The sequence below is a fragment of the Arachis duranensis genome, chromosome 2, assembly GCF_000817695.3.
Source record: "Arachis duranensis cultivar V14167 chromosome 2, aradu.V14167.gnm2.J7QH, whole genome shotgun sequence".
Classification (NCBI taxonomy): domain Eukaryota; kingdom Viridiplantae; phylum Streptophyta; class Magnoliopsida; order Fabales; family Fabaceae; genus Arachis; species Arachis duranensis.
The window spans coordinates 39,802,734-39,818,960 of NC_029773.3; the positions used below are offsets into that span (position 1 = coordinate 39,802,734).

A 16,227-nucleotide genomic window follows, 5' to 3' on the forward strand; every position below is an offset into this window, starting at 1 on the left:
CATACATTTAAATCAGAAGCACATCCCAGATGTCTGCCATGTACACTTTCTTGACCCAAAGATGCGATTGGAGTAACCGGTAATGAGTGGGCAACCTTTGACAATGGAGAGAATGAACCTTTACCATTAAGAGAGAGGGTCCTTGAAGTAGGTGGATGTGGAAGGACCATCCGTCTTTGCGAAAGAAGATAATGCGGCATCTAATGACCATGGGGGTATTTGCAGAGAGGGGAGTGCAGGCCGTCTGGAGTGAGGAATCAAGGAAGCCTTGTCACCTTTTTCATTTGTATTTGCAGCACATGTCTACAGTAAGTAACACAATGCAATGCTACATCAAATAATTGCAAACTGACAAAAGCAGCGGCAGCTTATAGTTTTTAGTATTGAGTGATTACAGTTTTAGAGAAAACTGAAATTTAGCCAAGTTACATTCATATTATGGTAGCAGCAGCTAGCAATCAGGAAACAGAGAAATGGCAGATCAAAATGGAAGACATATGATCTATATGTGTTATTACCTGGAGCTGGAGGCGATGAAGAGGATGATCTGAGAAGGAATCAGCAGCAGCAGTTTGAAGCTCAGGCGATGAAGAGGATGATCTTAACTTTTAGGGTTTTAATGGGACCAGGGACCAGATTGGGTACAAAATTCAGATTTGCCACGTCAGCTAGCCGTTGCTGGCTCCAGCGTGGCATTGGAGGTGCCAGATCATCCCTCCGTTTGCTGACTTGGCGCCGGAAAGGGTTGCAGGGCCACTATGGGTCCCGGAGTTGAATGTCAGGGATGCTGTTAGGGAATTTTGAGAGTCAAGGACAAGTATGGGTAACTTGCCCAATCTCAGAGACCACTTTGGAATTTTAGTCTTGATCCAATAGAAAATCCCTTTTCTTTGATGACTTGAATGAAAAATCCTTTAGCTTTGGGTTATTATCAATTTGGGTCATAACTCCTCAGGACTATTGTTGAAGATTTGGAAAGACCCCAAGAATTGATGCCCAGAGGTTTTTTTTTTTGTCATAATGCCCAGAGTTATTTTAAAAGTCAAAGTAAACCCCAAAATGGCCAAATCCAAAAACAAAACAAAAAAAACCTACCCATAAAAATGGCCATGAAAACATCAAAAGTAATAACAATAATAATAATAATGATTTGGATCGGTAAGTGGTTAACTTAATGGTCTGTTTAATTAAGTGTTTGAAGTTTGAATCCTATATTGTATATATGTAGTAATTTGTTGGTCATCTTTAAATAATGAAACTCAGATTTACGACGGATTAATTATTGATATATCGAACTAGAAAATATCGTGAACAATCCAAAAAAAATTTAATGTGTATAATCATTTTGTATTTTTATATGTATGTCTAGTACTTGATTCGAAGATGAAATTGTTTTGAAATTTTTTTCTTTTGAATTCTTAGGAGATAAAATTACATATATCTAAAGGAGAATAAATATGAATGAATATTCTCATCCTTATGTTATCACTTTCTTTTTTTTTATTAAGAATTGCATGACCAAATCACCTTTAGTTTTCTTACCATGGACCAATAATAATAGACGATGTCATATTATTTTTTTTACCTTTTTGTGTTGTTTTATATTTTTATACTAACTTAATTAGAAGTTTAGAAATGTTCTTTCTAAACTAGTTTCGGTTTAATTCTTTCTTTTTGAATGTTCATTCTGTTTTTTATAAAAAAAATATAACAATACACTTCTTTAATTTTGTCTTATTGGGGTAATATAAGAATCAAATTTGCTGATTAATTATTTTTCAATTAATATTGGTTAATTTTTTAAAATAAATTCTAAATCTTAAACCTTCTAAAAATTAAGTGTTAAAAAATAATTTTACAATGAAAAATAAACTAATATTAACTAATTAAAAATTAATTTTCGAATCCAAATGATCAATTTGGAAAGAAAAAAAATTAAATTAGAACTCTCATGTCTACTTAAATTAAAAGAAAATTATATTCATATATACTTCTCTTAACAATTAAATGAAAACATGGTTGAAAGGGACTCTAGTTTCTTGTTTTTATTTACTCTAGGGTAAAGTATTAAATTGATCTTCTATATTTAGGTTTAATCTTATTTTAGTTTTTAAAATTTAAAGTGTCTTATTTAAATTCAAAAAATTTTATTTAGTTTCAATATAATCCTGTCATAAAGTCAATGTTAAATAATTAACGTCACCGTTCAACCAAACCTAAATGTTCTTTTTTAAAGAACAGGTACAAACTAAAAAGCACAGAATCAAGAGCGGATACATCACCGCGAGTCACTGGCAAATGGAGAACATCTTCAAGAACTCGCTTTTCGCAGGAAAATTCACCGATAACAACAAAGATAAGGCCATCGTCACCTCTACCGTGGAAAACTCCACTCGACAACCGAAGAGTTTGATTACATAAATATTCTATATCTAAAAACTGAATTTCGTTAATTATTTAATATAACTTCACGACAGGACTACATTAAAATTAAATAATTTTTTTTAAATTCAAATAGAACACTTTAAACTTTAAAAATCAAAACAAGATTAAACATAAATATAAAAAAAATCAATTTAATACTTTATCCTTTCCTTTATTTTCAGTCCCTCCCATTTTTTTTTTGTTAGTGCTAACTTCTTCCAGCGGAGTACTTGTATAACTCAAAATTAATATTTACTGCCATGTCATGCAATCAAAGTCCCCACCTACACCAAAAAAATTCATCACCTTGAAAAAAAAATACCATGTCCACACACTCCAACCATCTTCATAATTTGCTGTTAAATACAACCAAACAAAATCACATTTAATAATTTAAAAAAAAAGAAGAAGAAAGAACACATCTCATCCAACTTCTAAATTCTAATATTACCATATATTATATAAAAATAAATAAAAAACTTAATATTAATGTGAAGCATGAAGCAAACATCCACATTCCACACACAGTAGTTTGTGTTTACAAGAGATGATTTTACAAGATTGCCCCTCCTTTGTTGTTGTCTACTGCCCTTGGACTACTCCCAGCACTGCTATTAGAGAGTGAACCAAATGCTGTTGTCTTTTGCAACACCCCAGTTGGTGATGACCCTATTGAAGGACTATTGTCCCACCCATCACTACTAATAAGGTTCAAAGATCCCTTATTATTATTATTATTATTATTATTAAGGTCGAGAACCTCACCAAGTGGACCACCCATTGAACTCTCCCATGAAATTGGAATCCAATTTGGTTGTCTAACAATGTTGTTGTTGTTGTTGTTGTTGACACCAATTCCAACTCCTAACCCCATTTGAATAGGGTCTACTAATTCCAATTCCAACTCCCTTGATGATGATACCCTTAAAGGTGAGAGTGTCACTTTCTCATTGGTTGGCATGAATTGATGATTTGGGATTGAGATTGACAATTGTGTTGACTCATTAATGAAATGCCTTAGGGAATTGTTTTGTGAATCATTGCTCTTATTATTGGAAGAAGGGTTAAGGAGTGAATCACAAGTCACAACTCCAAATTCATGGTGGTTGTTATGAATCATGAATGGGTTTTTGATGTGTGGAAAACGATCCGACACAAAACTCACCGGCAAGTGTACCGGGTCGCATCAAGTAATAAAACTCACGGGAGTGAGGTCGATCCCACAGGGATTGAAGGATTGAGCAATTTTAGTTTAGTGGTTGATTTAGTCAAGCGAACAAGAGTTGATTTGAGTGATTTGTATCCGGCAGAAGCTAAATTGCATGAAGTTTAAAAGGGAGAGGGAAAATTGCAGTAAATTAAAGAGAACAGGAAGTAAAGAAGCTGAATCTTAAAATGCAAGTAATATAAATTGCAGAAACTTAGATTGCAAGAAATGTAAATGACTAAAACTTAAAGTGCAAGAAATGTAAATTACTTGAATTATAAAGGGAATTGGGAATTTGATTTGCAGAAACTAAACGAGAGAAAAGTAAATTGCAACAAGCAGGAAAGGTAAAAGGTGGATTCAAATAAACCGGATCTCAAACAGAAATGTAAATAAACTTGGTGAAGCAATTAAACAAGGAAATTAAAATGGAAACCAATAGATCTCAGGACCCAAGAGACTAGATAACTAAGTCTAGATCTCAATGCCTTCCTAGATCCAAATTCAGAGAGCAATTGCAAAATTTAAGAAGATCAAGCAGTAGAAGAAAAGTAAATTTAAAGTTCAATTTCCAAAAGTTGATCAAAACAGAGAGATCTCAAGGTGAGATTGAGACAGAATTTCCTCAATTCTTCAACACCCAAGACTCAAGACAAGTGTAGATGAAATTGAAAACAAGAAAACTAAGAGGAAGAGAATTCAATTCTTCTTCCCAGGACTCAGAATCTCCAAACAACTCAAAACCCAAAAGCTTTCCAAAACTCCCAGCAATACTAAAAGAAAAATTCTAAAAGAAAGCTCTCCGAAAAACTTAAATTCTAAGCTATTTATACACTCTCTTCAAATGATCTTCAAGCCTTGAATTGGGCCTTTACTCTTGATGGAATTGGGTTGACAAAAGCCTCTGTTGATTGCTCTTGGAGTTGGAGAGAAACCCACTTGTGAACCGGGCCATGAATCATTAAAGCTTGAGTCAAAGCTTGAGGGCAAACTTTGGCTCAAACTTTTCATATCAGCTAGCCTCCTGTGCTGTCATCCACGTTTGAGCTAAAGTTTGAGGTCAAACTTTGAGCCAAACGTGGATCCCCCTTGAATGCTTCTTGGCCAAAGTTTGCCTAAAAGCTTGAGGGCAAACGTTGGCGCAAGCTTTTGCTCCCCTGGGTGTTTGTTGTGGCGCCAACGTTTGCCTAAAAGCTTGAGGGCAAACGTTGGCGCAAGCTTTTGCTCCCCTAGGTGTTTGTTGTGGCGCCAACGTTTGCCTAAAAGCTTGAGGGCAAACGTTGGAGCAAGCTTTTTGTTCTCTCTCACTCCTTGCCATTCCTTCTTTCTTCAACCTTCTTCAAAGCTCTTTTCACCTATCATCAATCAACCAAAAACATCAAAGCTATGCTCAAAATCATGAGATTGTCTCTCTTTCATAATTTATGACAATTATAGCACAAAATCTCATGAAATTGCATTAATTCATCCATGGTTGATTGAATCAAAGGAAACATGAAATTCTACCCAATTGGCTTACTTATGGCTCAAGAAAGTGCATAAAATCAATTGAAAACAAAAGAAAAAGACTAGTAAAACTAGGCTAAGATGACTTGTCATCAGTTTTCCTTTGGTGGTAGCATTGGAAGTAGTGAACAACTCTCATTTGCATTATTGTTCTCTTTCTTCATAAACATCCTGCATTATAGTAATTAAGAACTTGAATTTAATTTTAATATATTATTAGTATAAAACAGTTTAAAAGAACACTGAATAATGCATAATTGAAAAGGAACACTTTAAACACATGGGTAAAGTAACAAACAAAAATTGACATGCCTTAAGACCATCTTTTTCTTTTAAGAAAAATTAAAAGCATATGAACCACCATGTCAAAATTGACTAGTCACTATCTACCAAAAAAGATGAACAAGAAATACTAGATTCTTTGATTAGAAGATGAAACACAAATACTAAAAGAGGGAACATGCATAAGGAGGTAGGAATGAGTGCCAAGAGAATTTCTTAGTTGCTTCCAAATAAAGAAAAAGATGGTACTATATATATAATGTGTGCAATTTAACACATCAATTATTATTGCATAATTAAAAAAGGATAGGAACATTAACGTCTCCCATTTTCACAACACTTTTAAAAAGTTAAATTGCAGAAGACATCTTTTTCTTTTTTAAAAGTATACTCTAACCTAACTCGGCCTATGTTCACATAGCCGGTCTCAAGTCCGGAAAAACAAGGGTTTTTCGGTTTGTGCGACTGCCAATGTAAAACAATGTCACATCCCAATACATGGCCACGACACAATGACGTCCTTGAAGCCATATTAGGCTGTGTTAAGCCTGCGACAGCCAACCTAAAACAAAGTCGCATCTCAAAGCATGGACATGATGCAATGACGTCTTAATCCATGTAGCCGACCCCATTTAATGGGAAAAAGGTTTAATCTATGTCATTCATTGTTTGACATGTCAACCATGTAATAATAATAAATTCACATTGCTGATGTCAAACAATGAATAACAAACACCTAGGAATTTTTCGGGATCAAAGGGATACCTAAAACATTTTTCTTGCCCTTTCTTTTAAAACCATGCAAGCTAAGAATTTCAATTATTATGTACCAATATGCTATAAACAAAAGAAGAAAAAATAAATTAGTAATTAGTGGCGCACCTGCTGATATTATTAGCAGCAGAAGCATCAGATGCAACAGGCTGCTGCTGCTGAATAACATTCTTGTGTTCATGGCAGTTTCCAAATGAAATAGTGTTGCTATTGTTGTTGGAAGCAGTGTTCCCCACAATGGAGAATGAAGAACTTGAATTGTTGCTGTTAGGCAACAATAGCTTTGAGTTAGAAGTGGTGGTTGTGGTGGTGGTGGTGGTGGTGATGGCAGCAGCATGGCCTGATTGGCCTTCCACAGGCTTTCTTGAACGATGGCGGCCTCGGTTCATGTGACGCTCGCAGTACTTCTGGTCCACAACTGCGTCCCTCGAGCACCGCCATTTCTTCCCATCGGTTCTCCTGCACCGACCTGGCTCCGGATCGGTGCTGCTCGAGAATCCCAGATGGAAACCTCCCCATCCCACTGCAAAGACTCATTTTATTTAAAACACAATATCTAGTGACAAGGTTTGTGTTAGTTAACACACTCACTAAATTTAAACGTAGTTGTTTTTGTGTGAAATTGATAGCTGAAAACAGTTATCAATTTCTCATTAAAACAACTGTGTATGAGTCTCTACTATATAAATGAGTGAATTACGAAAATTACACCCGATTTGGATGCCTATGAAAATGACAAGAAAAAATGCTAAGAGATAATCAGAATTTATTATTTTTGGCCACCACTTAGTTATTAATTTAATTTTTTTAATCTAATTTATTTCGTTTAGTAATCCAACAACATACTTTATCCCATATTTTTAAACATTAAAAAAAATGACTAATGTGAAATAGTTTTGATTTTGTTGACAAAAATGTGACATGTGTCGGCCTCTTCTGTCAACAAAAACAAAACTATTTAATGTTTTGGGATTATTTTCATCTACATCTAAATCTTAGAAATGAAGAAAAAAGAAAAGAAGAGAAAGATACTTACAAGGATTGGGTCTAAGAAGTGGATTAGGAAAGTTAGAGAATGGAGAAGTGGAATGAAGGGCTTTAGTGATTGGAATAAGATGAGAAGGAACAGGAACATTTGCAGTGATATACTTGTAAATGAGTGCTTGGTGCTCCAGCTCCATCCACTGTGAGGGAGTGAATAATGCAGCTCCTACCACTCTTCCCACATTATTATTACTACTACTATTTCCCATCATCATCATTCCCCAATTACTGTTATTGTAACCTGTTTCATTATTCATCATTACTCAAAATTCATATAATATCTTATATTAACAAAGTATTTGGTTTATCTAAAAAATTTTATGAATAAATTTATAAATAAAAATATTAATTTTGTTATATACTTTTAGTGTAAAACGCATCTAATTATATATTATCACACCAATAAAAAGTTTAACTTAATCATTTAATATTTCACAAGCATTTGATTGAATGGCCTTATAAAAGATTATTTTGTCAATTTAATTTTTATAAAAAAATTTATTCAAATAACTAATCGTAAATTCTCACGTCAACAAAAATAACTAATTTCCAAACTCTTATTAAGTCATCATCCAAACGTATGAATCTCATTAAATTGTAAAATTACTATCAGTACATCAAAATTAATCACTTATTTCATTTCACAACTTAAAAGAAACATCAAAACAAATGCTGGCACAAGGTAGCATTTTAATTATTTATTAATTCTCCGATTATGCTACGTGTACAATAAAATCAGCCACCAGTATAAAATACATGTTGAAATATAAATACACATTGAAAATAAATTAAACCACACATATATTTATACACAAATACAGTAGTGACTGATTTAGAAGCTAATTTTAATATACAAATAGCATTTTTGATTAACTTCTTACTATCTTGATTTGAGGGGGAAAAAACCGTTAAGGTCAACTTTTTTGGTTTGAGGAAGACATGGAAAAGAGGATTTTATAGTAAAGGAGTACAGAAGATAACATAAGGTAAAAGAGCCAATCAAATTATGTAGCTTTGTTTTTCTTTTTCATGCTCCCTATCATAATAGCTTCAATAAGCTTCTCTCATATGTCTTTTTTTTTTTCTTCCCTTTTTCTCCTTTGGTATACTCTAGGTTTTAGTGCAAAATTTTGCTTACATCCCTCACCCTAAAACAGGAACAAGGAATATAGTTTCTTTGGAAGAATTTCTTTTTTATTTATTTATTTATTTAATTCTTGACAAGACTTCAGAAAAACAAGGCATATCTCAAATATATTTTTTTTCCATGAAAAGACCTTCCACACAGGTACTGTAGGATGACCATCAACAAAAAAAAAAATACACAAATTTTTTTACTAGATTACAAAAAAAAAAGAACCATTTTCAAGAAAAATACCAAACATCCAAATCAAACTCATTAACCTACAAATTACAAGGAAACCCCTTTTTCATCATCAAAAAGAATGCTCACAATCTCTCTAGAAGGTGTATTCTAAAAATGTAATCCTGGTTCTAGCTCTAAACCTTTGCGAGCGAGGCAATCGGCACCTCTATTTAGGTCTTCTTTTCCGGACTTTAGCCCCGTCTTATTCATAATTGGGGTTTTGAATAAGACGACCTTTTTCATTTTGAATTCTTATTACTTTTTCATACAAAAAAAACCTACAAATTACAAATCCAAATCCAACCATCCATAAACCCCCAAAAAAATTCAAATAAAAATAACCCATTATTAGAAATGACTTAATGATTAAAGATATTTGAGTAATATGCATGAGTAACAACAAAAAGACCTCAAATAAGAAATATTAATAAATAAATATACCTGCATTATTATTTATGTTGTAACTAGAGAAAGGGTGATAAGAAGTGTGCAATGTAGCATTTGAAGAAGCCTTTTCCACAATCAAAGTCTCTGACTTTGGTGTTGGTGTTGTTGAGAAACTCAGCATCTTCTCTTCTCCTTCTTGTTTGAAGAGAGCAATGGCAACATTGTCATTTCCATTATTATTATTATTATTATTATTATTATTATTATTATTATTATTATTATTATTAGATCTCAACAACACATTACAACAAGAGCTATTGTTGTTGTTGTTCCTCTGATGATTCTGAAAAAACAACATTCCCTTTGATGTTGTTGTTGTGATGACATCATCATCATCACCACTAGTAATATTAACCTTTGACAGTTTTGCCCCTCTTCTATTATTATGATCATTATTACTCACCTCCTCTTCAGATCTTTGATGCTTAACGAACCCAGATCCAAATGGAACAAACCCAGCTTCTGAACCCACCACACCAAGATCCATATAACACCACAAATTAATACAACTATAAATATAACTATTCAAAAAAAAAAAGACTTAAAACTATATTGGAGAAAAATTAAAATGATGCATCTTGTTCTTTAGTTGGAACAACAACAATAACGAGAATAAAAGTACACAATGTCCCTTGAAAGGAACATATTATAAATGAGAGAGAGAGAGAGAGAGATATGCTACTAGTTTTTGTGACACCTTTAAAGCTACTTAGCTGAAACTAGAAACCGGAATGGTTTTGTTCTTTGCCAAGGATAAAATAATTGGAGATAGAGATAGAGATAGAGATAGAGAGAGAAATTTAAAGTATATATAATATGATGGAAGAAGAAGCTTATGACTAGGCATGGTATATATCTCTGGGACATACTAATAAAATAATATTATTGTTTTTAGTACCATATATACACAACATCCCTTCAAAAAATAAAATTATTATAGACCCTTCAGAATTTTTTATTTTTAATATTGGAATGACAGTGGTATTTTTTTGAAATGTGGATTATTAAGGATGTTATACTTAAATATGAAATCGTTTAATTAGAAAAGTATAAATTAAATCGTTCGATTTATTAAAGGTAAAAAATTAGACCGTCCAATTTGTGTTAAAAAAATAAAAAAATTTGAGGTACACAAATCGGCATTTTTACAGTTTTAAAAAATACAAAAAATTACAATATTAAGATATATCACCACTTTTATTTTTATAACAAAAAAAATTAGTCGACCGTTGATTATTATTAATACTAAAATTTTTTTTTATGTTTTGTGTATCTCCAAAAATAAGATCATGCATGATAAATATGAGATTTTGCTGTAAGTTTCTTTAAAAATATATACCTGAAAATGAATAGAAACTGATTGCTCGACTAGATTAACAGAATAATCATGTTTATCCGAGTTGAGTTGCCTTTGTAGATGACTTTTTTTTTTATAATTGTTCCTGTGCAGTAATTTGAGTCGAGGTATAACTCCTTCTAGTGTCGAGATATAACTCCTTCTTCCGTGTGTATGGAGTTTTCTGTCCTAAGAGCACAGATGCCGAGCTATACTTCAGCCGTCAAGGAACACCGGAGGAGGTTGGGACCTGCAAAGAGACTCTACACTCAAGTTAGTAAGAGTATAAGACAAATGACTCAAAATGAATAGTGTTGTGTACCTAAGATTGGAGGTGGACGTATTTATAGAATTGTTGTAGTACGATTACTCTATTTAGTGGGATAATTATGTGATAACTGCTCTAGTGAGTTTGTTTAGAGAGATTTGTGGAGTTAGAGAGATTTGTGGAGAGATTCCTGTGCTGTTGGCATGTAGTTATTTGATTGTATATGATATGTTCGTTAGGAGAGCAAAACACGTACTCTCCACGTACTCCTCCATGTGTGTATTTAGTTTTAACCAGATTGATTCCGATTTATAGTTTTGAGCCTGCACGTGTGTATTTAGTTTTAAACAGATTGATTCCGATTTATAGTCCTGAGCCGAATTATAGCCAACGGACGGATCATAGCCCCCAAGCTTGACCTGTGAAAATTTTCAATTAAACTGGTTGAGCTTTCGACCTATAAATCGAAATTGTGATTATGGCAACCCCCAAGCTCAACTTGTTAGATTGAAAAGAGAGAAAAATGAAAAAAAAAATGGTAGTAACAGATGAAATAGATAAACAAATAAATAAAGATGAATAAAAAAGGTGGGATAGTTATGGCTATTCAATCAGTGGTAGCTCCCAAACTTAGCCAGTTAGTCGATATTTATTCAAAAACAATTGAATGGTAAGAGTTGTTCGATCAATATAATTATGTGGGGGATACTTTTCTATCGAATCGATTGTATGATCCGAGAATGTAATGATCAATTGTCTTTGAGAAATTTTTCGACCCACAATAATTTATTGACGAATTTCTTGTCCAAAGCAATTAATTATTGAATATTGACTGAATAATAAAGATTTGTAACATAAATAAAATGAGTTGAAAGTAAACGTGCATAAATTATTGTAAAATAGAAAAATAAAAGAGATGAGTCCATCACCCATGTATCAAAGTAACGATCATTGCTAATCGAGTTTATTTTTTTTATTGGTATTTTTAGGATTGATATTTTGAAGTTGAATGATTGCATCAAAGTATCACGTGTGTGTTGTATTTGAACTTGAGTGTCCGGCGGTTATTAGGGATAATTGGACATAATAAATAGGTTGGTATCTTGTGCATTTGGAAATTGGAGTATAGTTCAGTTTTGATTTGATCGTGTATGGCTTATAGATCAAGGAAGATTAATAGAAAAAAAATTAAAAGTAAAAAAGTAAATATTAAAAAGATATTTCCTGTACTTGTATTGCCACAAAATGTATGTATCTCGAGCTTTGGGTGTTTATCACCGCGGCTTTAGCTTCCGATCCGCTATTGATTATAACCTGTAAAATAGGATAAATAATTCGGTAGAAAAAACGGTAGTGGGGTTAAGTAAACTCGGCCCCACGGTGGGCGCCATATGTTCCTGTCCAGTAATCCTTCTTCCGTGTGTATGGAGTTTTCTGTCCTAAGAGCACAGATGCCGAGCTAGCCGTCAAGGAACACCGGAGGAGGTTGGGACCTGCAAAGAGACTCCAACGCTCAAGTTAGTAAGAGTATAAGATGAATATCAAATGACTCAGAATGAATAGTGTTGTGTACCCTAAGATTGGAGGTGGACGTATTTATAGAATTGTTGTAGTACGATTACTCTAATATTGTAGAGCTGTTACTTAGTGGGATAATTATGTGATAACTGCTTTAGTGAGTTTATTTAGAGAGATTTGTGGAGAGATTCTTGTGCCATCTGGGTTGGCACGTAGTTATTTGATTGTATACGATAAGTTCGTTAGGAGAGCAAAACACGTACTCTCCACGTATTCCTCCATATGTGTATTTAGTTTTAATCAGATTAATTCCGATTTATAATTTTGAACCTGCACGTGTGTATTTAATTTTAACCAAATTAATTTCGATTTATAGTCCTGAGCCGAATTATAGCCAACGGACGGATCAATAATCATGTTTACTTAATTAATAAACATCTATCACTAATTCTTATTACTACCAAATCAAATATAAGGACAATACTTTTTATGTATCTCTTTGTTTTTGTCGCTCTAATTTTTGCTAACAAACAATGCCTCAATATCAATGTAATTGTGGGTATTTGTGGGAATATTCAAAAATAAGGATAAGATGAGGCCAATAATTTTTGTTGTAAATTTTATGGGATAAGGATTATATGTCCCGATCCTGTGGAAAATCGTATTTCGAAGATAATTAATATTTTATTAAATGAGTGAAAACCCTTTTCATTTTTGTTGGATTATTATCACTTAGCAATTGAAATTCATGGACCTCTAATTAATTTTACTCTTTATTTTACTCAAAAAAGAGTAAAATTCTTTTAACAATATTCTTTTAATATTCAAGATTTATTTAGAGAGAATAAATATTGAATTATCAAAGTTAATCAAGTTAATATATATAACTTAAAATATATAATTAATAAATAATATATAAAAAAATAAAAATTGGTTATCAACTTGAATCTCTTTTTTATTATATTACCATCTAAATATGGAATCAAAAAATATTGGCAAAATATAAGGTACAGATCAAAGTTTAAAGATATGCTTACGTGGCAAAATATAAACCATATATTCTAAAGTCACACTTTTCACCTAAAACCGTAACTTTTCACAAAGAAAAGCGTCACTTAATGGAAAAAAGTAAATTAGAAGATTTAAGAGAAAAAATAATTAAATTATCAAAATTAATAGATCAAAAATCAATGATTTTAACTAATGTTAATTGTAATGACACCGAATTCTTAAAATCAATACAAAATGATTTTTCTCAAAATCTTTATTTTACTATAAGTTTTATTGAAGGACTTCAAAAACCTGAAAAAACTTATTTTTCACACGGAATTTCTAAAAAATGCTACCATGGAAATGATTCCCCACATCTTTATCATACTTTTAACCCACAATTAAATTCTATAGTAGATATGCTTGAAGAAATATTAGTATCCATAAAATTTCAAAGAAATAAGGAAAAAGAAAATCCCAAAGAAGAAAAATTTCAAAATATAATCAATATAACAGACTTAAAAGTAAAACCACCATTGAAATTATGAATATTGAAGAAAAATTAGAAGAAGTTACAATATTTTTTAAACAATTAAAAATGGCTCAAGAAAATAATATTATGGAACATGGTTTTCAAATAGAAGAAGAATTAGTAAATTCTGAAAATATAGAAAATGAAGAACACATTCTAGATTATTCAAGTGACGAGGAATCAGCAATTCCAATACAAGTAAAAAATGAAGCTGGAACATCTAAGGATAATCAATCTCAATTTAAATGGGAAACAAGTTTTGATAATTATGCTTTTAAAAAAGGGTTTATACATAAAGATTCAAAATATACAAAAATACCATCAAAATACGTTCTTAAAATCCAAGAAATGGAAGGAGAAAGAATGCTTGACTTAGACTGTAAAAAGAATGAAAAAGAAATTTTCGAAAATTGGTTGAATTCCTTTTTATTAGAAGCTTTTACTAATCCAAAGCTTAGTGAATTTTCTGGAAGAGATATTTGGAATTACATAGAGTTTCATACTAAAGGAACTATAAGAGATTATATGACATCAATAGAAAACCAAATAATAGAAGAATTAGAAACAAAAACAACAGCTTATGATAAGATATTATATATAATGATAATTCTATATAAAGAATTTTTTGGAAAAAATATTATTATATATAATGATGATTCTATATAAAGAATTTTTTGGAAAAAATATTATAGATCATAGACAAGAAGTCTATAACAAAGAATATCAAGAAGTAAAAAACCATTTAGCTAATATTCAGATATATGATCTATGTAATGTGGAATCTTATATATGCGAATATAGAATACATTATTACAAATTAAAAAGAAGAAGATAAAAATCATTATCTTAGTATGTATATAACAAAACTTCCATATCCTGCTAATGAATTTATAATGGGAAGATTTATAAGAGAAATAAATAGAGGGACAATTGAAAATAATTTTGGTGGAGCAACCTCTGCAATAAGAGAGGAAATAAAAAAACGTTGTATGCAAGAAGAAACTCAAAAAAGATTTGCGAATATAATTAGAATTTGCTGTCAGGATAATGAAGAGATACCCCAAAAATATGGTCTTAATAAAAATTTTCAAAGAAAAGAAAATATCAATTTAGAAAAAGAAAATACTATCCAAACTGGAGAAAAAAGAGGTATTTTAGAAAAAGAAATAACGATAAAAACAAAAGACAAAGAAATGACTATTGCCCGAATAAAAAAGAAAATTGTAAGTGTTGATATTGCCAAGAAGAAGAACACTATACAAATGAATGCCCGAAAAAGAAGGATAAAAAGGATCTTACTAAACAAATAGAAATTGCTAAGTCTTGTTTCATGGAACCATTAGAGGAATCTGATGATAACTTAGACTATATTCTTGAATATGTCTCGGAAATAGACTCAGAGACTGAGTAATAATGCCACATTTATTACTATAAAAATAACAGAAAAGTTTATAAATGCTTTCATAGATTCTGGAGCAACACAATGCTTTGCTAGTTCAAATATAAAACTTGATTGGAAAAAAATTAAAGAAACCATTAAGAGTTAGAATAGCTGACAAATCAATACATAAAATTGACCAAAAAGCAGAGATGGTTGAAATTTTTATTCAAAATTATAGGTTCATTGTTCCATCAATATATATGTTAGATTCTGGAATGGATTTTATCATAGGAAATAACTTTTTAAAGCTATATCATCCATTCATTCAAGAATTAACATATATAGTTTTAAAAGCTCCACACGATTCTTCAATAAATCAAAAATCAAAACGTATAAAAATACCAACTACTACTATAGATAAGATTCTAAAATTTAAAATATTTTCTATATTAGAAACATGTTATTTAAATATATACTTTCAGATAAATATTCCAAAAAATAATCTTGAAATAAAGATAGAAGAACTCTTGGATGAAATTTGTGCTGAAAATCCTTTAGATATTAAAAATACAAATAACGAATTAGTAAGCATTAAATTAAAAGATCCCACAAAAGAGATAAATGTTCCAAATAAAATTCCTTATTCCGCAAGAGATAGAAAAGAGTTCTCATTAGAATGTAGAGATCTTTTAGAAAAAGGAATTATAAGATTAAGTAAAAGTCCTCATGCGGCTCCAGCCTTTTATGTCGAAAACAATAATGAAATTAAAAGGGGAAAACGAAGAATGGTAATAAACTATAAGAAAATGAAATTTACATTAAGGACAGATTCAAGTTACCTAACAGGTTTTATACGATAAAAGTTGATTATAATCATGGACGATTGGTAAGATGGCAATTATTTTTGTTACAATATCCAATAAAAATTGAATATATTAAGGGTGACAAAAATGTTATTGCAGATACATTAACAAGAGAATGGAGTTCGTCTACAACGCATTAGATCAAGAAATTCAAAAATATGAACAAGAACTCGAAAAATGCAAGCATTGTCAGCAAATAAGGACACACATCCAATCCCTCAAGAAGGCCATCGAAGCAATGAAATCAACACAACAACCAAAACCATCAGAGTTCAGCCAGCTAAGCGTG

The 16,227-nt window shown here is 31.4% G+C and overlaps 1 protein-coding gene across 3 annotated transcripts; it reads right to left on the reverse strand.

The window, feature by feature from the left end:
* Positions 1–4,172: 4,172 nt before the first annotated feature.
* LOC107474230 (growth-regulating factor 1) lies at positions 4,173–9,741 on the reverse strand. Of its 3 annotated transcripts, none has more exons than XM_021135291.2 (4): positions 9,045–9,741; positions 7,230–7,478; positions 6,302–6,716; positions 4,173–4,986 (listed from the first exon to the last, which is right to left on the reverse strand). In XM_021135291.2, exons 1-4 carry the CDS (start codon positions 9,535–9,537, stop codon positions 4,983–4,985), a joined length of 1,161 nt encoding a protein of 386 aa, XP_020990950.2. In that variant the 5' UTR covers positions 9,538–9,741; the 3' UTR covers positions 4,173–4,982. The 3 variants fall into 3 exon arrangements, with proteins under 3 accessions (XP_020990950.2, XP_020990949.2, XP_052112880.1); XM_021135290.2 differs by having other exon boundaries at positions 4,173–5,308; XM_052256920.1 differs by lacking the exon at positions 4,173–4,986 and adding an exon at positions 5,325–5,981.
* Positions 9,742–16,227: the final 6,486 nt, after the last annotated feature.